Source organism: Patagioenas fasciata, chromosome 1 (assembly GCF_037038585.1).
Source record: "Patagioenas fasciata isolate bPatFas1 chromosome 1, bPatFas1.hap1, whole genome shotgun sequence".
In the NCBI taxonomy this organism is placed as follows: Eukaryota; Metazoa; Chordata; class Aves; order Columbiformes; family Columbidae; genus Patagioenas; species Patagioenas fasciata.
In genome coordinates this window covers 174,067,579-174,094,356 of record NC_092520.1, presented here as the reverse complement: position 1 = coordinate 174,094,356, position 26,778 = coordinate 174,067,579, and the positions used below count along the sequence as shown (strand labels likewise).

Genomic DNA, 26,778 nt, shown 5'->3' with positions numbered 1-26,778 from the left:
AATACTAAAAGTGACACCAAACAAAGGATACAGAGACCAAACCTCTGTTGAGGGGATGATCCCAGCTACCATTAGCTGTGCAGGCAGGAATTTGGAAGCTCTGTTCTTGACTGAGCCTTTGTCAGGCAGAACTAAAGGGGCTTGCACCCATACCTGGTTTTTTTTTCTCTCAAGGAAATATTCTGAACATAGTGCTTTTGTACCATCAGAAGTTATCACAGATGCACTTTTATTATAAGCACTTGACATTAAGCTAGAGAATGCCAACATTTTCAGGATTACTCATGAAATGCTTCTCTCAGTAAAAAGATGACTACAAGAGACAAATCACATGACAAGGGTACTAGTTTAACTGTTAAAATATAATGCTGCTCTTTTGGGGATAAAAAGTAGTAGTTAATTTTGTATTTTTTTTAAACAGTAGTTCAAAAATAAAATTTCTCCATCTATTTCCAGTACAGATCTTGAGAACAATGCAAGAACATGGTACTAATTGCTACATGATGGAATCACCAGCAAGAAAACACACACTATAGTTCTCACCTCTGAGCTAAATTGTTATTTGTAGTTACATACAACAAGACTAAAAGAACAGTGAGAAATACCTGGGGATTACAATTTAGCTTTTATTTAAAGGTCCAGCTACTGTGCAGCTGATACCTCCCCTTGTTGAGAAGCAACTTCATTCAAGTGAGAAATGGATTTAATTTACTTCTGATACTGGAAGTAAACCCAGGATGTCTCATTACTTTCCACTACCAATCTGTACATTAAAAACCAGTATCACTGTGGCTTCTTAAACACATTTTGAGAGCTGAATATTCTAAAAAAACTCTCAGGCTAAAACCCATCACAAGAGGTGATGTTAGCTTCCCTCTTGAAGCAACATCATGACACTTGACACTAGGTGTTCCACCAGTGAAAGAGTTTCTTTTTTAAAACACAAATTTCTTTCTTCACGTTACCAAAAGAGACTTCCGCAGTACAGACATTCAAAAAAAGCATTCAATTTTCTTTGGGTAGAACTTCAACATGTGTTAAGAGGGGCAGCTGGGGGAAGGAATGCATGTAACACTGAAACATGTAAAGAACACTTCTCTGCATAGTTGATATTAGTGACTACTAATCAAACTAAGGCCTTATCTGGAAAAAGCTGAGAACACAAAGTTTCTTCCCCCAGCCCCCAACTCCACTGGTGAAATCTGGTAACTCTCAATCTCTGGCTGCTGCAGCAGCTACTTGGTTTGGCCTATGATGGTGGCATCTCCTGACTGGTTTTGGTCGTCTCTCTCCCTGTCTTTTTGTCTTAGTACTGGACAGTAACAAAAGTATCTGTCGATAAAATTCACATGAACACACTGCTGGGCACAGGAAAAAAAACCCAAACCCCATAGTATTGAGCATGATAGGAGTCAAACATAATGTACACTGCTTGCTTTGGATTACTTCATCATAAAGAAAAACTTACTAGTTCATAGTTATTATTTAAGCAGGAGATGACAGCAAGGGAAAAAACTGAAATTCACTTCTACATATAAAACATTTTTTTTTTTCCAGAGTTGAGCTGTAGAATTATAGCTGTCAAAAATGGCTACAAAATACAGACCTATATCTTTGACTAGCGGCAAGATTAGCACAGTTTTATTCATAAGGAGTGTGCAAAAACAGCTGTAGGGAATCTTTGTACTTCTCCGGTTTTGGGCCAGTTCCAGGCCATGCTGATCTCTCAGCATAACTCATAGCAGCAGCAGCAGGGCTTTCTATAGCCCCAAAAGGCCATTACAGCAGCAAGGGATCACCAGGTCATAGAAAAAGGATGATGAAGCCACACCAGAAATTTCCACAAACAAAGCATTCCCCTACACAACAGTTATCTCTCCAGTGACCCAGTCAGCATACTTCTGGTTGCTTATTTGGCAGTGATTTCTTAAGCAGTAGACAGACACAACCATCACCACCAGCTGCAGATTTCCCAACTCACAGATCCGCCTTGGATTAAACAGCAACAGAAGAGCCGGGTCAGCTCAGTTTACTGCTGAGGTGGATATGGCAAACTCCACTGAAGCAGCCCCACTGATGCACCTTAGGCAGATTAAGCAGCAGCCTCACTATCACTCCAGCTGGCAGAGGTACCAGCAACAATCCTATCTTTGACTGGAACCATTAGCTCAGTAGAAGAAATCTGCCTGTAGCCTAGTTTACATAAAGAGGTTCAACTCAAATGTGTGAAGATAAGCTAAGAACTGAAATAGCAGTTAGAATATTCTCTGCCACATGAACATGTTTATTGGATATCTTATTTTCTGCTGTCTAGATTTGCTCTGCATCTAACTGTGAAGGACTCTCCACTCCATTCCCATTCTGGGTTCTGAGAAGGTATATATTTCCTGCTCATATTGCAACACAAAATTAGATCTTCCCCACAGGAAGCACATGGCAGATCTAGCACAGTCTAGTAATGCATACATATATTACCTTAAGTTTAGCACTTGGTCAACAAGTGAATTGCTAATTCAGGTATGAATGTTTGTAATAACCCTAAATTAGATCCTCAGCACAGAAATGTCAAAAATCACTGGATGATCTATTACAGATAGCTAATTTTGTCAGAGAACAAGGAAACAAGCACAGATGCTATTATGAGGGTTCACTTGCAGCTACCACCACATGAACTTACTGTTCATTATATTAAAACAACAAACCATTCATGATATCACAATAAATTGAGAAAAGGTACAACTATAAAAGTACTTCAAGGTGAGATTCAGGCAGCTTGTGAAGCATAGCCAGGTTTAACTTCAATTAGCAGCTGCGCTCTTGCAGGTTTTACCAAATTCCTTCTTACATGTGATGCATGGTAGAAAGCGCCAACTTGAGTAAATGTGAGAATCCTTGCAATAACTGGTGTCAAGCAGATGTGATGAGCTGCACACAAGATTCCTTGCAATTCATCTCAAACTTGTTGCAAACTGCTATTTTAACCTTCTTTCCCTTCCACCTCCTTGCGGTTGTCTGTCGCACGTCTTTGCCTCAGTAACAGTGTGAAGTGGTCCAGTATTTAATAAGGATGCCAGACAGGGCCCATAATGTTTTACTCATGACCTAATTTAGATCCAAATTTAAAACCTTCAGAGAAAAATGCAAGTTTCATTCCCATTAGCCACTTCCTTTCTCTCATGCACATTTATGCACACTCACACACTTTTATTGTACTGCCATCTTCGCACAAACGTTCACCTTTAAGTAAAGTGTTTAACAGAGCCAGCAGAGTGCAGAAGGATGAAGAGGATTCTCAGGAATATTCTCAGGAATATGTGTGTGTACATGTGCATGTGTATGAGTGTGAGAGAGAAAGAAAGCACAAGCACACAGAACAAACGCCATGGTACAGCAGCTATGAAGTTACACACGTTACACACTTGTTTTTCTTTACAAAAGGGAAAAAAAATAGTATAACAGCATAAAGCCATCTTGGCAAGCTCAAGATTTTCCTCCAAATTGCCCTCCAGCACTTCAAGATCTGAGAACAGTTTGAAGAGGGTAAGAAAACTAAAAAAAAAAAAAAAAAAGGCACTTAAACAAAGGACAAAGGCCAGAATCAAGTAATGGAGGGTAACAGCCATTTCACCAGTCAAAAATCTACCAACCTTTTAAAAGTTCCTATAAAATTAAAATTGCATAAAGTGTTAATTAATCAGTCATTTACCTACTGCTTTCACCTTCTGGTTCCTTTTATGGAAAAAAGAAACAACACAAAACAAAAAACCAACAAAACTAAACCCAAACAAAAAGCAAGTGTCCCTTTAGTGATTCCCCCTCAGTTCAGCAAAAGATGAAAGTCAGGTGTGGGAGGAAGCCTTCCACAGCTTGGCTTGGCTGCAGGTGTCCCTGCAATGCATCTTTAGGAAAAAAAAAAATCCAAAACAAAGACAGAAGAGGGACCACTGTGCCTTCAACAGTTCACACAAAAAATTAAAAAAAAAACCCAAACACCCCAACACTTCTAGTCCATCTGCGGGCAAAAACTACTCAAAAGAAAACCAAACAAACTGTAAACTAGATTAAAATTTGCTAATAAATACAGCCAAAAGTTCATTTTACGAATGTAGCAGCAAATGTGATAAAGTTAGTTAGCTGGAGTCCAAGGTGACTCCTAGAGGGTTAATGGTTCACACAACTGATGGCAGCTTGGGAGAGTTGCAGGATTTCTCTGTTTTCATGTCCTCAAGGGTCTTGCACCAAGTGGAGAAGGAGTGTGGAGGAAGGGTCAGGTGATGGGACTGCGGGAAGGAAAACAGGCTCTTGGCACCTGTCCCACCCCCAAACCTGTGCATCAGACAACTTTGATTGGATTCAAACAAGAAGCAGAACCCAGGTAATTAAAAGCTACTTCTGATTAGCAGAAAACAGATGTGAAACCCACAGCATCCACACTTGTGACTTAGTTGACCAGTACTAGCCATGTATCTCAAATCAATGGAGAAGGCTGCACAAAGTGATTTAGGCCGTTTGCATCTTGGAGTGGGAGAACACTGCAATTACAGTCCAAGGTATCAGGAAACTTTGCGGCCTGTGTTTCATCTAGCCTGCCTTCTTTCTTTGCAAGTGTCTCAAAAGGATTTAAAATAGCTACCACGGCTTTTGGGACTTTGGATCATGTAGCAGAAATTATTACCCAGACGGTTTTAACATCTAAAACCTGTGTTTGAAATTATTGCTTGCATTTGTTTGGGGCCTTCAGTGAGCTTGACATGTTAGCTCATGTACAGTCCCCAAACCAAGTTCAGCCCTGCTGCCTGGAAAAGACAGCTCTACTTGGCTTTCTTATTGCTTGTGAATACTGAGGGTTATTTAGTATGTACAACTACAGTTTATATATTAACAAAGGCCCTTAAAAAGTAGTAAAAACTTGGGGGAAAATGTCTTTAGAAGAGCTGCTGTGCAGAAAACACTAAAACATTAACCTAGTTTTGCATTTGGACGTTGCAGAAATCTTTCACTTCTCCATCCCGCTTATGCTGCCTGCAAAGGTCTCTGGGAGCCACCCTATTATTTCCCTTGACTCAGTCTTGCTGGGTTTAAGCAGGAAGAACAGACAACAGATAACACAGACCCTTTCATCACTGTGTTGCCAATTCTGAAGAAGCTCAAGAGCAAAATAACTGGAAAGTTACCCTCTGAGGGGCTGTTTGAACTGCCTGCACAAACAACACATGGTCATCTTTACTCTTCATCATCCTACTGCCTATTTCCACAGTAACTATAAGTTTAGTTGTTTCCCAAAACTGAGAAGCTCAGTAGGCCACAGTGACAGGACTACTACCTTCCATAAGATTTAGAAAGGCTACTCCTCCACTGAGGATGAGGCATGCTTCCAGGAAGAGAGGAATGTTGAAAGGAAATTTGTGCTGTAGTTATAGAGGGCTCCAAGTCTCCCAATCTAAAATTTCATTAACTATGAAGACAAAAGATGGCAATCTGAATGAGATGCCTTGATGAGGAAAACATAGAAGAGGTAGAACTCTTAGGACAGGGTCTTTTAAATATATTGCTGTCTGACAGCTCACTGCTGCAACTCCCTTAAGCTACGTGCATTGTTAAAAAATATCAGGTTTGACACAGTTCATAGTAACAGCATCCTGCCAGAACTGTTAGGCCTCAAAAAACAAAACATGTCTTCCTTGAACCCTTCCTGGAGAAAAGAGAAAAAAAGTCAGATAAAGCTTGCATTCTAAACAGTTTATGGTATTTTGACAGAATTCACACAGTATTAAGAATGTCAGAGTCTACATAGCTGAATGTTTCAACTCTAAACCTCGATTATGGAGATGCAAGCTCATCTAATCAACACGCCACATACAAGACATTAGCACTAGCTAAAAAGCATTTAATTGCCAGATGCTGTGAAAAGTAATGAACTTAATGCATCTTGTTTTAATTCAATCTGTCTTTCACAGAAGTGTTGTGCAAAAACGTTTATTGCTGAGCTCAACCCAACATTTTAGACTAAATACACAATATATATTATTTTAAATTCATGTATATATATTTATATAAAATTAAAATGAGCTCTAAATAGAAAAGAAATTGTTGTCTAAGAAAAATAAATCACATGTAAAAGAAACCTGAAAGCTATAAGTTAATCTAGCAAAAACCATTGAAGATTCATTACCCATGGGTCAAAGTCTCTCTGGAAGGTATGAGATAACGAGTAGTCACTGGTTCAATCTCAAAACAAACTACTGGAAAGACTAGCTACAAGGAATTTCAGCATCTCTGATCAAAGGAATGTTTTGGGGTTGGAGGAGAAGGACATATACTATTTTATTCGCTCCTTTCCCCTATGACTTAGTTTCTGCCATTCTCACCTTTTATCTAACAGCGCAAGGGACTCAACAGCGAAGTTCTGTTCTAGTGTCGAAAGTGCAACATGTGCTGGATATTTCCTAACCTTACAAATGAACCAGTCAATGTATTGCTATCCCAAAAAAAAAAAAACCCAAAACCCTAAAAATGCCAGCTTTGCAGTCTTGTGCTACCATGTAAGGAAGAGTTCAGGTCAGGAACTCCCCAGGCCAGCAGGGGCTGGAAATGCTGAAGACAACCCATTCAGCCCCCAGAAGAGAAGGCACCTCTGGTCGCTTTTGAACGACTCTTCTTTGGCTAATGCCTGAAGCAGTATTAACCTGGCTCTGGAATAGGTCACACTCAGCTTTCTTTAATTAGGAAATCAGTATAATGCATGACTTTTGGGAGGAGTTAGATGAAAGATGAGGAAGATCTAGAATGAGCAAGGAACTTGTATTTTAAAGACATGAATAGAACATTACTGAATTTGAGTGGCAGATAAGCACAGGCAAAGAAAATTCAACAAATGAGAGGACTGAAAAAATCAGTGTGCCTTTAAGAAAAAAAGATGCGGGAAAGAAATGCTAGTTCAAGCAATAAAATGTGGGTTTCATTTTTACGTAAATGAAAATATTTCCATTGCCTTCCTCCCTTAAATAAGGATCTTTATATTAAAAAAAAAAAAAAAACAAGGAGCAAGGGATTTCCTAGTAGTCTGACTCTCACATCTCATTGTACCAGCAGATCTGTTTTTGAAGACAACTCTCTAATGAGACTGCATACATATGTGGGCTCCCTAAAGCCAAACAGCCTTGTAAAGCTGGAAATATGCCCGTACCAGAAACTGCATTTGTGTAAGGGTTTAATTATAATGCAAAGTATCCCAGCACCACCTACACCATCTACATAACCTTTGGTCCACAACCATACAGTACACTCAGGACCTACACAATCATCTACTGGGCACTTTGGGCACTAGTGAAGTGGATGATTCCACCTTACACAAAGGATGGAGAAATCTATTCTAGCTCCTCTCACACTTTCAACACTTCATTGGACATCACTCAGGAAAAAAAAAAAAGATGTTTGTGCTGCTGTGGGTTTGACGATCAATTTCTTTTAAAAGCCAATCAGAACAGATAAAAAAAGCTTGTTTCTTTAGGCAAGATCAAACTATGACCAGTCTGCATGACCAGGAGGACCAGTCTTCCTTTTCCTTCTCTCTTTAATCAAGTATTGTTTTCTTTTTCTTCTTCCTCTCACCACAGTGCTTGGGATCAGAATATGTAAACATCGACAGAAACAGCAGCCCTGTGACAATAAGCACTTTCCCAACTGGGCAGATTCTGTCAGCCAACCAGAACTGCTTCAGCTCCCTTGCTTGTCCAGAAGTCACTGGTTTTTCCGCTGTAACTTAGTGTCCCCTTTACTTTGGCCTCCATCTGCAATTTAGAGACAGGAAAAGAAGGGGAAGAACAAAATCATGAATGAACTTTTATTTTTATAACTTACAGCAAGAGAGACAGGAATTTGGCACATTTAGCTTTAGCATCACCAAAAAACACATTGTCTTCATAGGGTGGAAGACTGTTCATCTTTGCAGTAGTTAATTTATTAGAAATAGCACTGTTGAAACCTGAGATATCAGGCTTCATACCAAAACATAACATCATTCGAAAGATTAAGTTGCAGTTTGGGATTTAAAAAAAAAAACCACAAACACAACACCAAGCTTTTCTTTAGAAGCCTTGACATTGTAATAAAGCATTTCCAGTATTCAACCATGGCAATCATTGCCAACAAAAATGAGGGTTGTACCAAATATAGCCAATTGGTTTGTTTTCACAGCCTCTTAGAGCAACACTGCTCATTCTTCTGGTGCTGAGAATTCTCAGAACAGAATGAAGAAACCCCCACCAAGACACTGCCACCTTCCCTGTTCCTTCTCCTGGCAAAAAAGACCCCCTCCCCTCAGCCGCAAAACCTACAGGTGGCAAAAGAACACACTCTAAACTGCACCATCTAAAGCTTTATGATAGTTTTTCAGCTCTACAAGCCTTACAAACAGAAAAATGATATTTTCTACTTCAAATTTATTTTATCAAAATATGCAAACTCTTATCAAGAATCAAATTCTCAAGGAAGGCAGATCTTCCCTTAGGAAACAATCACACTGTTCACACAAGTATGCACTCTTACAAGAAACATGAAGCTTCTAGCTGCAAGGTCAGTTTCTTCTCCAAAGGAGAAATTAAAATTGACTGGAAAAAACAATCCCCCAATACAGGATTTATGCAGCCTATCAACAATCATATTTGCATCCAGTAAGTCATATTTCTTTCTTTCCCACTAGTTGAATTTGTACACTTCAGTTTCTAGAACTGCTAACATAAATTGAAATTTCTGAACTTTTTCTGTTCCTGAAACTGAAGGCAAGTAGGAAAAAAAATTCATGTTCCAAAAATATTGCTATGACAGAACGTACACTGTCTGCTGCTACCAAAGGTTTTTCTTGTGTTGTGTCTTCTCTAAACCAATTTCAGTTTTGGTGTACATTTTATTTCAGTCTAGGGCAGAAATCTGACTTAAGTTAAAAATAAGTGATAAAGAAAATACAATGTCTTTACCTGTGTAAGCTTGCTGCAGGTGAGCAGGCAGAGGTGAGTGAGACAGCGTTGCTGCGTGCTGAGCACCTGGCTGTAAACCCTTCAGTAAGTCTGGCAACAAGAAGAGAGCAACACAGATGAAAAATCTTAAAGACAGAGGCAGCCTTTATAAAATAGGAAGGTTTTATTTTGATAGTGTAGCTGTAGTAGCATGTTAATTTACACAGACTTCTGAATATGTATCTCAACAACAAAAAATAAATACCTGATAGTATTCTGAGGGCTGGAATAATACGGTTAATCAAAATCATAGGAAGGACCATGCCTCACTATTGGGATGCAATTCTTCATACCATTTCTTTGAGCAGAAAGACCAAAACTGATATAGGTTAAAAAGCTAAATAATTCATTTTTAAGCAATTAAAAAAATAAATGCCATCTCAGTTGTTATTTCCTCATAAGAGAATGGTTTGTTATCTGAGAGTTTAAGCCATTACTAAGCTAGAGGATATTTTGAAGAATTGCCATATGAAGGCTCTTATTTATATTGTGAAATTTGGAGACTCTTAAGCTATATTCCTTTCTAAAAGTAAGGGATTAACAGTTAACCCAAAAAGGCATATTCAAGACTAAGTATATACTGTGAATGTAACAATAAGGTTAAGCTTATCAAAGGTGATTCATAACATTTGCATAATTACATAAAAAGTTTCACCAGTGAAGAAACCACATTTACTCTTCTCCAGGGATTTCCATGGACCAAATCTGAGTTTCTCAGGACCTTATTGCTTCCCTTCTTAATTTACGTTTTCAGGATGTATCTTTACCTATCAGATAGTGTGACAACTAATTCCACTCACTCTGAGTTAGGCTGTGATGGAAAGCCGCTGAGGTAGATCCCGAGGTGGTTGTCACTCCAGCTGTGTCCGTCCCAAAGCCAAGCAGCTCCAAGGGAAACTGGAAGGGCACGGTCACAGGAACAAGGCCACCCAGCATCCCAAAAGGAGTTAATGGTGCAGACGTCACATTCTGACTGGTTACAGACAGGGGTGATGCCATGAGAGTCAGAGGTGACGCATTAGCCAGTAGTGATGCTCCTGCTGTTGACTGCACAAAGAAAAGGAGTATTTTAAGATTTTCAAGTTTTGAGTTGTATCCTTTTAAGAATCGACCATTTTCTGTTGTGACCCTCTTAAAAAGTGTATTAAATTAATTAATAAATATCCAGTTATCCACCCAGGAGGTCTTCCTACAATTCATCTGCTAAGCAAACACAATTGTATCTCAGATTCAGACATGATAGTATGGCTCATCTCCCATGTTTTTCTCATCAGCCTTCCAGGTAATTTCCTCTATCTCCTTTCTAATTATGCACTGGGTCTACAGTCAGAATCTAATGCAATGTCTTCTATTAGATTGATAATATGAAAATATCAGATGTAGATCTGAAGTTCTTCAGAAGTACCGTACTGCTCTGCCCTCTCCAAATCTGTGTCTTGACAAAATCACAGTATCACAGTATGTTTGGGATTGGAAGGGACCTCAAAAGATCATCTAGTCCAATCCCCCTGCTGGAGCAGGAACGCCTAGGTGAGGTCGCACAGGAATGTGTCCAGGTGGGCTTTGAATGTCTCCAGGGAAGGAGACTCCACAACCCCCCTGGGCAGCCTGTTCCAGTGCTCTGGCACCCTCACTGAGAAGTAGTTCTTTCTCAAATTTAAGTGGAACCTCTTGTGTTCCAGCTTGATCCCATTACCCCTTGCCCTATCATTGTTTGCCACTGAGAAGAGCCTGACTCCGTCCTCGTGGCACTCACCCTTTATATATTTATAAACATTAATAAGGTCACCCCTCAGTCTCCTCCAAACTAAAGAGACCCAGCTCCCTCAGCCTTTCTTCATAAGGGAGGTGCTCCACTCCCTTAATCATCTTTGTTGCCCTACGCTGGACCCTCTCCAGCAGTTCCCTGTCCTTCTTGAACTGAGGGGCCCAGAACTGGACACAATACTCCAGATGGGGTCTCACTAACTTTTTTTTTTCTAAAAAAATTACTTAAAAGCAATGATTTTTGAAAATTCAGATTCATACATAAGAACCCCCACACTTCAAGAGAAGCCAGGTTACCAAGATGCAGTCATACATATATACGTATAGACATCTATGCACATGTCAAAGCAAAAGGCAAAGGAAAATAAACTCATCACTCTACATATCACAGAATCATAGAATGTTCTGAGTTGGAAGGGACACACAAGGATCAGAATCCAGCTCCTGTCCCTGCATTGGACAACCCCAAAATTCATAGAATCACAGAATGTCAGGGATTGGAAGGGACCTTGAAAGATCATCTAGTCCAATCCCCAGATCATCTAGCCCAATCCACACCATGTGTCTGAGGGCGTTGTCCAAATGTTTCTTGAATATGTCATGATGAAGTTAAATTAACTTAGTATAAAAAATGAAAATGCAAGATTAGCCAGAACATTTTAGCAACAACAGTTCCCAAATCGCATTCATTCTTCTATCATTAGAACAGCTCATTCTAGTTTAACACTTTTTCCTTCACTATGCATGTAGTAATTGCATATGCTAATGTTCAATTCTGTAATGATCTACTACAAAACAGTCAGTATAGAAAGCTCAGATATTTTAGACTCAGACTAAGCAGGACTTCAAACCTTTGCATTTAGACAAGTAAGCCCTAACTAAACCCAGAACTTGAGCTAATTTAACAAATACATGACCTTAAAATGAAATCTTGACTTCTGTAATATCAACTTATAGAAACAGTAAAGTGATGAAAAGCAGCTATAGAAATGTTAGTTGCTGCTTAAGAGAAAACACAACATTTTAAAACAGTAACCCTGTGAACAACTGCAGATGTTATGTTGGTAGCAAGTGTTTGTGTTGGTCATCTTAAGAGCTATGGCTTCTAACACATAGTCCATTCTAGAAGTAAAAAACACATGGATGCAAAACTTCACCACACATTATTATTCTCTTTTGCCTTTAAAAGTACTAACTTCACAATAAGGCCATGTACAAAAAATTACAACCATTCACTGTCTGCAACTGTGGATTTGTAAGATGCCTGAAACAGAAAGAAGCATTATAATGTGCTCTGTCAAGACTTTGAACTTCTCTGTCTTGTTTGTTGTTGCTTTTTGTTTGTTTGTTTTTTGAGAAAGTGAGCAGTGATGGAGAGAGCTACAGAGAATGACCTAGAAGAACTGCAGTTCAAATGTTTCTGTTTTTCTCACTTCATAAAAAGGTTCATCCTGGTTATGTAAATCTGAGTCATTAAGATCCTTAGAAGCCAAGCCTAGATTCTGCTCAAGAGTGCTAATGGCAGGCAGAGCTTTTTAAAGAAATCACATGCAGTGGTTGCTGAATTTTAGATTACTTTGGCTTTGTGTTCTTAAGATGTAACTTAGGGTACTCCAGAGTAAAATTTCCATGGAGCTACAGCAGGTACAAGCTGCTGTATTCTATTCTGGTAACTGTGTCAATCAAAAGGGGAAAGGAGGGAAACACTTACTGGAAATTCTCCTTAGTTAGGAACATCTTTATTATCACATTAAATTATCTAGTCTTCAGTAGAAGCAGACTAGGATATTCTAGCCACTCAGGTACCATTCTCATCTTCTGACCAATTACTAGCATTCTCGGATAGTACTTAAATCCCTAAACTCTAATGGAAAGGAGATTCACTTTCAGTCTTATGCAAAGTTATAACTAACTCCTTAGTACATTGTACCTAATAACTAGTCTGGTATTTATTAAGTTCAGCAGCCAACCATTAGTCCTTTAAGGCTAACTAAAGCCCTCTGTGATCACAAATCTCTTCCCCTTCAGTGTATTTAGACTGGGAGGTAATTTGATTCTGAACATATTCCACTCAGCCTCAGACTGCACAGTAGCAACAGCCTTATTCCATGGTTTATCTTCCTCGCACCATTCTTTCTAACAATTTCTAGGTTACCAAAAAGTAACTTCTGAAGTGTCAAAAACACCACATGTAAAGTCACAGTCATTATTTTAGTGCTCAGAACTCCTGCCTAATTTCCCCCCCTATATATACCTTATTTTGCTGTATTACAGTATGCACTCATGTTACTTGATAATTCACCACACCCATTCCAGTCCTCTTCAACATTACTGTTTGTCAAAAAGCATTTAATTCCCCAAGTGATCAGTATTTCTGAAAAAAAATTAGTTGCCTTTAACTAGAGGAAGGTTTGCCAGAATTCATCTCATGCAAGACATTTCTACTTATTTCCCTTGTCTGTTATCTTTAAGCACTACCACACCCATTTCACATTTTCTTCTGCAGCACAATAACTGTATCCACTGGATTCTGTTGATTGCACCAGAAAAAAACAAAACAAACCAAAACCAACTCTGTCTGCAGTCCATTCATTGCGGCCTTTTTGGTCCCCTCCAGACACCTTCTGGAGCACCCAAACCGCACCATATCTGGCTCAGCTCTTCTTTAGGACCTATGTAGTACCTCAGTGCTTTTTTCATTCAAAGCACCCAAAATAATGATAAAGTTGTGTCAGAGCCTACCAGACAACTCTTGTTTACTGTAACAGACTTAAGGTACAGTAGTAAGAAAGACCATAGAAATATCTTGTAAAAATAACCTTCCTCCTGTTACTCAGCTGCATTAAGAAAAATGTGATAGCAAACAAAATGATTATAAACCATTGCCAAAACCTGAGTATACACCACTACCACACCATAGCTATGTACATTGTTCAGAACAACACAGTTTTTCCATTTGCAGTACACCAAGACTGATCTACAGCGATACTGTTTTTCTGATTTTTACTTAAGTAGTGAAGACTTCAGAATAGAGGTAGCAATAAAGAGAAAGGAAAGTCATCAAGTCATCTCAGTAATTAAATCATTTCCAGTAAACCAAATGTGCAACTTGGGAAAGCTGGTTGCCTTCTCCATAAATAATAGGTTTGCATAGGTTTTAGAACAACAGTATTTTCAAAATATTTGTTTTGTATTACTTGTATTATCTTCAGTAATGAAGTTCTGCATAGGCGTGTGCTCAAACAATTTCTACAGTATTTATATATTAATGACTTGTCTCATTCAGTTTGACTAGATCCTATAAAATACAATACATATTTAATCGTGAATGCTAAAGAAAAGCCCTCGCAAGAAGGGCTTATTTTAAATACAAGTCTTGCATTATACTCAAACCACAAGCAACCGAACTCTAGTTTTCAAAGTTAATCATGAAGCTTGGCAACAAATGTAGCAAGACACCTTTTCATATGACCACCATCATTACAAACAACATACAAGAATATACAAATCCAATAGTGCAGAAAATACCACATCCCCTGAAAAGACGGTCACACAAAGCATCTTTTCTAGTGTTCTTTAAAAAAACCCCTACAACCAAAATGAAACAAACAGAACCTCAAACAAAAAATGCATTCTGTTCCACAGTATAGACCAACCAACATTTTATACTGGTTCATTCCACACTGATCCTTGCATTTCACATAAGCTGGAAAAACTTATTTGCTAGATTGAAATAATTTCATCAGTATCAGCATTTATGCTTAGTAAAGCGTACACATTAAATGTATGACCCATTTTCAAACCAAGATACTGTAAGAAATAACAGTTACAAAATAAATGTGACAAGTATGAATGTAACGTTTAAATGTAAACTCGTTAGATGCGTACCTGCACACTGGCTGCTACAACTGGAGACCCTGAGGCAGATGATGGTCTGTGTGGAGTTGACAATTGTTTAGTAGCACCCTGTGTTCCACTTCCTGCTCCCCCAGACAGACTAGTCCTACTAGCTCCACTTGAGTTAAGGTTACTGCCTCTGCTGGCAGGTACATTCATTCCAACTCCACCCACATTATTTTTACCAACAGTTCCAGAAGGAGAAGAGTTGGGCAATTTCGAAGAAGCCTGAGGGTTCTTTGCAGGCTGAAGGCCTGAGGTGCGATTAGAGGACAGCAAATTCATGGTGGGAGACTGCCTGCTGATATTTACACCACTGGTCTGTTTATGAAGGGGGTTGTTGCTGGAGTGACTACTCTGGGAAACTAGTGCACTTGAACTGGAAGAACTGGGTGTTGTTGCAGGCCTGGGGGATGAGGTGGACTTGGATGAAAATTTAGGTGATGCATTGGGCTTGGATGTCACAGAGGGCTTAGATGCAGTGGGCTTGGGAGAGGCAGCAGGTTTGGGAGAGGCAGCCATGGAGAAAGGAGGCTTGAAACCCTGGGAAGAAACTTGTGACACCATAGCCTTGGCTAAATAGTTACTAGAGGTAGAGGTGCTGGATGTTGTCCGAGAAACCAGTGGGTGAGACACTTGAGATCCACTTCCAGATGAGGGATTAGACAAAGGCAGGCGATATACTACAGACTTATCTTGAGCCTTGATGACTGGTGAAGAGCAAGACAGTTTGGGATTACTACTCAATTTCACCACTGGATTGCTCTGTGATTTACTAATAGTTGCTTGTAAAGGAGACACATATTTCTGCTGTACAGCTGAATGCTGGTGCATCTTTGTCACTTGTGATGTTGAAGAACCACCACCTTGAGCCTCAGAAGATGATACCAAGATATTAGCATCCTTGGTTCTTTGAGAAGAGGTGGCAATAGCTGCTTGGGTCTTAGAGGAAGAAACGTGAGTCTGTGAAGAGGAGGAAGCAGCTTGGATCTGGCTTGACCTCTGTAGTCCTTGCTGAAGTAGTTTGGCTGGCAAAGGCTCTAAGGAAACCTTAGGATTTTGAATTGAAGATCCAGCAATAAGGCCTGAAGAGATACCAGTGTGAACTAGGTCCTGGGGTTTCTTTGGTACTGGCCCTGTGTGACCAGCAATAAGACTTGATGAATGGGGAGTTTGAGTGGGCTCTACTTTCTTTGAAGTTGCCAGGGGCAACTTACTCATAATGCTTGCTAGTTTCTCCTCCCTCAGCCCCGGGCGAGGTCTGGATGTTGGTGTCTCTATAGTGGATCCAAGAGGTGATCCCTTGGCACCATTATTGATAACAGCCAGAGCATCAGAAATAGAGTCCAGTGAGGGTGGGTGGAAAGAGAGATCTTCATCCAGTGAGTCATCCAAGCAGATCGTCTCTGGAGCTGGTGTGCAGCTAGAGCTGGCTGGGGTGCAGACAGATGTGCTGGAACTCAGTACAGTAGCACAACTTGAATTGACCGAAGACATACATGTTTTCTGTTCTTTCTTTGGACTGGAGTCCTGAGAATGAAAAGATAAGAAAAGACAGGTTTAATAGCCTTTCTGGAGTGGATCTAAAGTCTTCTTTATTGCAATACTATTATTCCGTAAATTCAGATGAACCAAAGATCTACTATTGTAATTTTCATGTTAAGATACCTATTATATGTAGATGTTAGAGTCCCATGTGCTAATTTAATACTTATATTTAAAAACCTAATGCAGTTGCTCCACACAACTAGAAGTACTCCCCACAATTAAGAAAAATCAATGCTGTGAAAAACAGGGTAGTGAATCTGATCACTAAGTAAAATTCATACAGAACTAAGACAACACCTAGTCATGTCTAATGAGAACTTCTAACAACTTACTAGGTCATCCTCCCAACCACACATTTTTCCAGTGTTGCAAATTTAATATAAGCTGAACACAAATCACACACTAAAAATGTGAAAATTTTCTGGAACTAGTATCTCTTCATAATCAATTTTCAAAAACCTAATATATCTTAAAGTTACAAAGCTTTTATAGTATTTTGTATTATTTTATTTAAAATAATATACCACCAAGTCAATAAGCTCTTATAGCATCTCCTGATCGAACAATTCTGCCAGAATTTCTCTGGGTCAGGGGCATGAAACAGGTTGTGTGAAACAGTCCCATAAAACTCAGATATTTAAATAGGCATTTACCTTCACTTTGGGTTTAGGTGCCAGAATCACCTTCTTCTTTGCCCTAAAGCAGAGGAGATACATGCACATCAGAAAAGAAAAGGAGGGCAAGCCATTTTAGTTTTAACTGTTACCCTGATATTTCAATAAAATACAAGGATGACTACTGAGGTCCAGCTTTAATAATAAAACAACCTTGAAATAGAAAATGGGTTGGGGGAGGAGAGGAGAACAAGCACACTTTTAATCCTTTTTTTTTGGTCATGTATCTCTAAGCAAATTACTTGCAAAATTCACTGAATTGCTGATATAACCCAATGCATATCAGGAGAGCTGTTTTTTACTTTTCCAATTTAGAGAAACTTCAAAATCTCAACTAATTTCAACTTCTTACAGAGTCTGTTTACTTGGCAGAGCTTTTTCTATACTGAAGTCACCTATAATAGTTACATAATTTCATATTATGTTGATGTTTCTGTCACTGAGGAGTATACTTGTTGCATTCCCCCCAACAAAAAAATGTTTTGTTGCTTATCAACTGTGAAATAGTTGTATCTAACTTCTGTTTGTTGCAAAAAGCCATCTAACAAACTTCCAGGTTCTTTTGCAGTGTAAATGAACACCCTAACACCAACCACAGTTCTGTGAGCAAGGACAGCATTAAGAATTAAAGTCATCAGGTTCAACTTAGAAGTGAAGCACCTCACATCATTTTTTCTCATTTCTATTTCTTCAAGAGGATCAACAGATTTCCATCTTATAGGTCACTTATTCTCCTTTCCTAGGCAACTAGTAATGTGCCTGGTTAAAAAAAAGACCCTACTGTAGGTGGACCATGACTCAAGTTCTGCTATTGTGTAAAAAATATCCTATGTTAATCATATTTACCACAAAGGTTCTAATTTGGGTACTACTTGAAGTCATAACTGCCTATTTGAATTATGGCTGAATAAGGGCAGCTTCTGAGACGGACATAACGTTGCCTGAAAAATCAAGAAGGTAAAATTCCACTAAGACACACAGCCTTCTGTGGCTAGAGATATTTATGAGGAAAATAAAAGAACATGAAGTACTGCAGTCTCTTCAGTTCAATTCAAGGTGCTGCACAGCAAATTTTAGGTATAGTGCTTCAAAACACTTTGAGAAAAAGATGTTAACCCAGGAGTGAATAGCTATTGGAGTTATCTAACCATTTAACTGAGTTAAAATACAATGCTACAAGAACATTACAGGTAAATGTCTAAATTAAAGCATCCAAAATAATTATGAACATTATAAATATTTTGAAACAAATCCTAAAATATCCCCCTCTCCTCCCCTCTGTCCAAAAAAAGGTAGCATGAAGATGGGAAAAAATACTATGAACAAGCTAAAGATGCTAGTAAGTTGCCAATATTATACTCACGGAGCAGAAGTGAGGTGATTGTGAACACTTCGGCTTTCTTTAAAAAGCATCCTAAAAGAATGGCAAGAAAATAAAGTGATTCTACAGGGGCAATCTGCCTGTGACCACCCAGTACTCAACCTTGAATTTTCAAAATAGCCTTTTTATTATCTGTCCCCAAAGCAGCTAGTTTGTCTGTATTGCCATCACAATGCAGTTACATGGTGCCATAAACAGAAGAATGCTACAAAAACGAAACCATTTCAAGTCTATATTCAAACTACCTCAGTAAATGGCAAGCAGAAGTCAACATAATGGAATATTACCTCCTTCAGCTGGACAGAAAAAAATACATTTTTAATTCCTTCTTCTCAAAGACTAATGAAATATTTTAAACAACAATGATCTTGTAAACTCTTTACACTACATGGCCACACATTGATCGTAGGTTTGGGTTTTGTCGTTAGTCTGTTGTGGTGGTGTGTGATTTTTTTGGTGGTGTTTTTTGGGTTTTTTTTGGTTGGGGGGGGTGTGTGTATTTTTTTTTAAAGCACAGAGGAAAAAAGTTGGAATATAGTAGCCAAACTTGTTTCTAATTTTCTTTATTATTTTGTATAGCCCACTGTGTACCATTTCTGTGACTTCAGTTACACTACACTTACACATGCTTTACTGCAGAGCCAATTATAGCAAGAGCTGGTGTAAGAAATCTCGACACAGAAATAAAAGCATGTGAAGTGTTATCAACTCCTGAGCTGACATGTGGAATTGAAAATGATTCCTGCCCTGTACTTATACTTCAGCTTGCTACCCACATGCAGCTATAAGCAGACAATTAACAAAAACCTGATGCCCTTCCCTGTTTCCACGTAGGTAAACTAGAACAGACGAGATTTTCCTACACCACTGCCATCACACTAGCACTGACCACATCATGAACAAGAGCTTTTCACCACTGATAACACATCCTGTAGAATTGCAATACTCATGAAAAATCCAAGTATCCACAAATCTCATGTAATCTAGTAAGAAAACATTGACATCCTCTTGCTACAGTTTGTGTCTTCCTTCTCAGATTCCACTTTCATCTCCACATTCACATATTCTTCACCATACCAACCTCCAAATCTATATTGCATTGCTCCCCATCAACTGAATGCCAAAAAATGTAATACTTCATTTGTTCCATTCATTATTACTTCACAAGCATCTTATTGCAACCTCATTTTCTAGGAAGTATCTTCGTACAGTTATTTTTACAGTTTTACAGATTTCAGTAATCTGCAATCAAGGTGTTCTTGAGATGATTATTATTGTATCATTTAGCTTTTACAGTTAGGTCAAGATTTGATGGGAAACTGTCTTTTGCAATGGCTGCTACAGAAAGAAAAATTATTTCATCTACGTTTGCTACTTTTCCTCCACTTCAAAATGTTTGAAAACTTTGTCAAATTTTTTATTTCACAGTGATTATTATCACTCTCATTTTTTTATTTTTCCCTTTGTGTGACTGTTTCCTCTTAATAAGTCAGTAGGAAGCAAAAAATAAATTTTCATTATGAAACTGGTGTATTTTTAACAGCAGCATCACAGTGCATCCCAGTTGCACACAGGAAATAAAGAGCACAAACCTCAGTGTTTCGTGAATTCTAGTGCTGAAATTCCAGCTTATAATTTTAAAGTTTATGTCACACTGCATTATCAGACTGCTTACAACATCAGGCAAAACTACTTTCTAAACCACTATAACTTTCTATATGACAGAAAAAAACTTCCCAAGCAGTCACTCCTGGCCTCATACCGCCCCTTCAAATGAAGAATCATGCAATGTGGTGTGAGCATCAGTAAACTCAGTTTCCAGAAGACGACAAAAGCAAATAGTTCTCCAAGGAAAACAGTGGGGTTTAATCTCTCAGGCTTGTAAACAAGACAAAGTTAACTTCTGAAAAGCATTAATTCTTACAAAATATTCCAGTTCCACTGACATTTTGAGGTTTTAACCAATATTAATAGTACATACTTGAGTCAAATATATGACAAACAAGACCCTAGAAATTATTAACAACAAAATGAATATAAAGCAGGTATCCTAACCTTGCCTGCATCCAACCTTTAGGCCAAAGTGGTTTAACTTCTGTTTCCATAAAGGTTTTGAGGTAATCTTCAGCAGATTGACTTCTATTTGGCTCTAGCTCATAGCATCCCAGCTTGATCTTAACAAGATTACACAACAAAGACCTGCAGAAAGAAACACAACAAATATATTGAAATTAACAATGCTTTCAAAAGCTCAGCAGAAAAAGGCTGAGAAATGAAAGCACTGATGCTGTACAGCTGCTGTGTGTTGCCAGTCGTAGGAAGAGCTCAGTTCCAATTGTGTCTTTTGGAGGTTTACCACTACAACTGGCATTATCTGCTACTGTCACTTATCCATTTCCAACAGATTGTATGGCTCTCTTTTTCATCTCTACTGTCATTTTGTAATTGCTTTTACATTTTGTTTGTGGTTTCCTCCTAGCTGAAACATCTCCTGTCACTTTGCTCAGTGACCTTTCACAGTGACCTTTATCCCATTTAAGACTGAGAACGTCTGAAAGCAAGTAAAATCCGTTCTACACTGAATATTTCAACAAAGATTCTTTGACAGGGATGCTGCCTTTTACTATCCTTAAAAAAAAATAAATCGAAGTGCACACAGTTAAGTAGCATTGGCCTTTCAGAGCCTCTTGAATTAAAAACAAGCAAACAAACAAACAAACAAACTACAAACAAGATTTAAATATCTCAAAGTATGTCTCCCTCCAGGTCAGTCCAAGCCATACTGTTTGTATATATTCCATGAAGCTCGCTTCTCTGTCGTCTTAACATACTAAAAAGACTCAGTGTGAGAAGTCCACTAGCCCATTTTAATAGTATGTATACTTGTAGTAAAATTAGCTTAGATCTTGCATGGGAAATAACTAATACAGAAAGATCTGCTTGCTTAAAAGCCTACCTAGATTATTTAAATGATAGTAATCTCAGTTTTCAGTTAACTCTATTCCAGGAAACCAAACATTCATCATTTCAGACAAGAATCTGTATTGCTCTTGAGAGACAACATCGGATTTGTGTTCAGAGGGGATGGGAGAGGTTAAGATTCATGCATTCTGGATGTTGGCTCGCCTGAGAACTCAGAGGTTTGCCAAAACAGCATCACCAACTTTGGCGGTCTGCTCTATTCCATCAGAAATCTTTACCACTCATTGGGTGACAATGTTTTGTGACCTATTCCTAGAACAGTGGGAAGCAGGTGTAACTCTGTTCTTTGCTTAAAGAAGTCTGAAGTCCTAGGAGCAGGAAAACTCAAGTATTTGGACAAAGCAGACAAAGAAGCAGTGCAAAAAGGGCTGGACATAGGATTATCTTGACCTTCAAGTTAAAGAAAAGGATGCTTTAACATTGCAGCATTTTTGCTTGCCTATTTAGCCCCAACACTAGCTAAAACTTCTGAGGTGTACTTCTGAGAAAAATTATTTATTAAACAGTATCATATAACAACATTGCCTTGGAGACCCCTTTGTGAAGTCAGTGAAAAGCTTGGCAAAAAAGGTAGTTGTGTCTCACCTCACTGTGTCATCCCAATGAAACTTCTTTCTGGGTCCTACAACCCTCTTTCCAGGTTTCTCATCATCATCTTCCTCTGATCCATTTTTCTCTCTTTCATCTTCCGCTTGCAACCTGTGGTTAGAACAATTGTTTTCTTTATAGGTGTACGCCACAGACAAAATGTTTCCTTGAGAAAGGAGCGTGGGTTTAGGTGTCAGGAAAGAAAAAAAAGAGACCTGTCTTCAGATTCTTGTTATACCATTTCTGAAAAGGTAAACTTCATCTCCCCCTCCTTCACAGTCCTCAGGGACAAGCACAAAGGACACACTCTATGGATACTATCAAGGATGTTGGGTATAAGCTTCATGTAGCACTTCTACTGGAAATGGCAGGATGCTTATCAATCTATTAATGGTTCTCTAAGTCTAAAATTAGTAAACTATGAGGGAAGCAATTACAGTGAACAAGGACAAAATATATCAAGAACCTGAACACACCATCTTCCTACATTAATCTGGCATTTTGGGAATCTGCAGTATCCTCCTCACAGTTCATATTTTTTTTTCCTCGCAAGAGCTACTTCATTCAGCTAATGGAATTTCTTTCTAAAGTCAGGTGACAACATCACATACACAAAACTAAGTACTTTGTACAATTAAAAACCTACAGACACCTGTAAACTGGAGCTGAGTACTTTGCTGAGCTCAGGGAATGAACAACATGGTGACAGACTTCCAGCTGGACTCTAGAATGGCCATGCACAGATTCCAGAAATACCTACTTGGCATTCTTGGCTTGATTGCGGGCCTGACAGTCCTCTTGGTACTTGCATAACTGTTCAGGCATGACGTTACTGACAGCCAGTTTTAGCTTTTGCAGTGGTTCTCTCAAGCGGTCATCCTGTAAAAAAAGAAACACCAAAGCAGTCCTATTAGATGCAATGTAAAGAATGTTTCTCATAGTTTCACAAAAATTATTTCACATTCACTCATGAGGCAATATTCCCAGTGCTAACTAGAGACTGCAACAGCCATTTCCTACATGGCACTTGAATCCTGTTAGGTGCAACAGCATTATAGAAATGCACATACATGAGTTGTATGAGAAATTTCAAGTAAGTCTTGAGACCAAAACCAATGAAAGATAGTAATGTGGAAACATATCTTCACAAATATCCCAACACACTATGGCATGATCTCATTAAATAATGCTTTTTTTAATCAAAAATAGGCAAAGGAAAAAAACTGCAGGGGAAAAAACAAGATAACTTGACCAAGTATCTCAGCACTTGCAAATAAGTATCCAATTAATCTAGTCTCCAAAAACTCTGTGGTATAAAAACATCTTAGGTAATGAACATAATGTGTTAGATCTGAGTATTAGAATATTATTATATATAACTTCTGTACCTCAAAGGTAAGGACTACATACTTAGAATTGTCTCCAAATATGAAGAATATCAAACATTAAAGTAGTTTACTATATACTTCTCTACATGTTTCAAATTCTCTTCCTACATCTTCTGTCTTTACATTCTTAATCATAACTGCTTATTGAGATGAACTAGAGTACTACGTGGTATTATGTCTTACTGCTTAGAAATAGCAGATGAATCTGTTTGCCACCTTAGCAAGTTCTGAGATCTCTGCATTCATGCCCCTCTGCAAGATACAGTGTGGATTTCATCTAAGTAATTGGGTCAGGATACTTCAGATAAGAGAACTTTCTCTTAAAGAATATACTTTACTATTTAATAAAAAAGAAACTGCAAATGACAAAAAATATTTGTAAGACCTAGACACAAAGGCAAATTTGCACAAACAATACAGGCTGGGTCATCTATTATTAGTCTCGCCTGTCTATTTCCTCAGCACAAAAATGAATACAGTAACTTTTTTTTAGCCTGTCATAACTATGATTACTGTGGCTTTCTAGTTCTGCTACTTTGATAAGCATCCTGTACCCAGCTTTCAAGCTGAAAGCATTTCATTCGCAAATAAATGGTCTGAAATACTTAAATAATTTGTTTCTAAAGAACTGCCAACAGCATGTACACAGAAAAAAAGCTTTTAAGCTAATTTAGCAACTGATACAAAGTCTCTGGCTGTTGCTCTACTCTCTCTGTCCTCACCACTGTTACATAAATGACTCATGCTGGAGCTAATCTCTCCATTACCTGGACATTGAGGTGTAACTTCTTCAGACGTTTTATCAGTGTGTCCTTATTGCATGGCACAAAAGCCTCAAGGTGAGAGTACACTCCATTGCGGACGGCAGGATTTATCTCCTGTAACTGTAGCTCAATACTGACAAACAAAAGAGAGTCAACCAGTGAGGCTCTCCAAGATGAAGATGACAACTGAAAAAAACCTAAGGAAGCTTTGTAACATATTCTAGCAATACATACTAAAAACAGCAGCTTGGGACATTTTTAACAGTTAAACTGTTCTACGAATGGAGGAAGTCTTAATCAATGGCAAGAAACCATTCATATACACACTTCTCCAGCCATGCTAAAACACTGCCATTCAAATTTCATTTCTAAAGAGAAAAACCTCCCACCATTTCACATCTTGATACAATTTTGACTGCTACAGTCTTCTAAAGGTTACTTTTTTTTTCTTAGATTATGAACACAGAACCTTCTATATTAAACTCTTAACAGCATAACAAGAGATGGCATTTTCCTTCATGAAAGTTGAAGGTGTTTTCAGTTATGGAAGTGGGGGACAGGAAGAAATAATGACAGTTTTGTTGAATTTCACGCATGAAGTCAAGGACACAGGGCACTACAAGACACTTTACACTGGATAAAGACAGTCATGACAGGAATTAATATATAAATCTCTTTAGCTAATAACTAGCTTAGACTGATCTACCTTCATTGACTTTTAAGGGCTTTGTTGGAACAACCTCAATAACATTTCCTCTTCTGTACTTTTCCTTTCACCCCCTTTCCAAAAAGGGAAGGTTGTACAGATAAGCACTTACTCCAGCAGAATATTATTCATGTCTTGTGTGAAAAACTTCTTCCTGCCTTCTTCATCAAACATCTTGGCGGCCTGAAAATACAGTAATAATTCTTATTTTCTGGAGAACAGAATTACTTGGAAAAAAGTAAACAAAACCAAACTACACTCAGCTGTTCAGAAAAGAGGTGAGGATTCTTATTATACTCAAAAACTCCTTGCTCTAGGGAAAATAATCATTCTATTTAGAACCTGCCTGGACCACTCATGTTAACACATTCATCTTTTCGGTAAGCACAAAAAGAAAATGATAGATATGTTTTACTATCTCACCACCAGCAAGATTTCACTACCACCATTTGCTTTAACAAGAGAAGCATTGATTCACAAGTCAGATAGGGAAGAACATCAACACATTTCTACTCTCAGTCTACAAAAGGCTGCTTTTCTACCCCTGTTACATCCCTCACTCAGTTACAACATCTCAGCCTTGTCAGATCCACCTCAATCCTTCCTTGCAATTTCTGCAAAGGGATTATGTGTGCTAGAGAAATACCTCAACCCTCTGTTCTGGTGCTCTCCAGCATTCCCACCATCTTTACACTATATCTCTCTAGTAATTTTGCCTGGTCTCTTCCTGAGTCTGTTTGGGGTGGGGGGGGGGAAACAACCAAACCAAACCAAACAGAGACAGCCTTATTCCTATACATACACTTCCTTTTATTAGAAGTTTTCACTGATCTTGCAGGAATTCCCATGCAGAATCCCTTTATCTTTGTTCTTCTCACCTAGATTATTTTCACAATGACAGCTTGGAGGAGAAAGCCAATTCCCTGCACCATTCTACAAAGATCAGTAAGATTTTCTCTCTAGTGTTCATCCACTCCGTAGATTTATAGAAGAGAAAAACCACCCCACACTTTTAGAGGCTTATTGTCATCTTACATTCTGACACTTGGACCAGACAATGCATACCTAGAGGAGCTGAAAAAGGATATGCATGCAGAATAGTATAGTGGCTGACAAACACTAGAGGCAGCCAACATGCTAAGAGGTTGAATATTCAAATAAATTAAAACCCACTAATGCTGTCTTGTAAAAAAAAAAAAAAAGTGACTTGTAACATCGTGGCTAAAAACTACATATAAATGCATGTTAACTTGATAAAAATCCCTTTATTACTATGAAATACTTACTGTTCTTGCTCTTTGTAACTGACCCATTTATGCTTGGGGAAAAAAGTATATTCTGGAACTGTGAACTCTACACTGCACAGGAAAACAGGAGTCTGATAGTCTATCAGAAATCATAAGGTAGCCCATTGTCTGAATGCTTTACTGCTTCAGTCATGAACATTGATACCAGAGGTTTTTTAAGTTCCTGTCAGGACTGCATTCCGCTCACTACTTTCTACCACAAATTCAGCTTGCTGAGGGGATGGTACTATCTGTTTAAGAATACTGAAGCCTTTATCCTGCTAAAAAAATTAGAAAGGTTATAGATGTTTAAAAGTGATAGGATATCAAAAGACAAGTGTGAACGTCTTAAACCCAGCACCTTTAAGCATAATTAACACAAGGATTATCATCATCTTCTGGTTTATATAAAGCGGAAGGAAAGATACGCTTTGACATTTCAGTCCCGTGTAGACCTTAAAAGCCGATTTCAGCATTACACTCATAGCAGACAGTGTTGCTGGCTTTTGAAGAGAGCAGCATTGGCAGATTCAAAATCTGCATTGCTATCACTGAACTGTTTTGTTTGGTTGTGTTCCATTGACAGATTAACTTAACAGTTACCTTCACAATAGAAAAAGTCATTTTATTACATTTAGGCTTGTGTACAATATTGTCTTCTGTCATGGTAGTTCAGAATTGCCCATTTAGGGATCAGAAGACATTAATATATAAATACAATAACTTCCTGACTGATTTTTAGTTGATGGTTTTCTGAATGATTTTTTTAATCTAGATATATCA

At 38.3% G+C, this 26,778-nt stretch overlaps 1 protein-coding gene across 3 annotated transcripts in view; it reads right to left on the bottom strand.

The window, feature by feature from the left end:
• Window positions 1-212: 212 nt before the first annotated feature.
• UBN2 (ubinuclein 2) overlaps window positions 213-26,778 on the bottom strand; it is a 48,603-nt gene continuing 22,037 nt past the window's right edge. For all 3 annotated transcript variants that reach the window (XM_065858991.2, XM_065859008.2, XM_065858999.2), the window contains exons 7-17: window positions 24,822-24,892; window positions 24,007-24,136; window positions 22,612-22,730; window positions 21,849-21,962; window positions 20,337-20,480; window positions 18,264-18,314; window positions 16,880-16,922; window positions 14,670-16,208; window positions 9,815-10,061; window positions 8,976-9,065; window positions 213-7,790 (exon numbers count right to left, since the gene is read on the bottom strand). In XM_065858991.2, coding sequence (XP_065715063.1) covers window positions 7,741-7,790; window positions 8,976-9,065; window positions 9,815-10,061; window positions 14,670-16,208; window positions 16,880-16,922; window positions 18,264-18,314; window positions 20,337-20,480; window positions 21,849-21,962; window positions 22,612-22,730; window positions 24,007-24,136; window positions 24,822-24,892 — 2,598 coding nt within the window. In that variant the 3' untranslated portion in view covers window positions 213-7,740. The remainder of the gene's footprint in view (window positions 7,791-8,975; window positions 9,066-9,814; window positions 10,062-14,669; window positions 16,209-16,879; window positions 16,923-18,263; window positions 18,315-20,336; window positions 20,481-21,848; window positions 21,963-22,611; window positions 22,731-24,006; window positions 24,137-24,821; window positions 24,893-26,778) is intronic.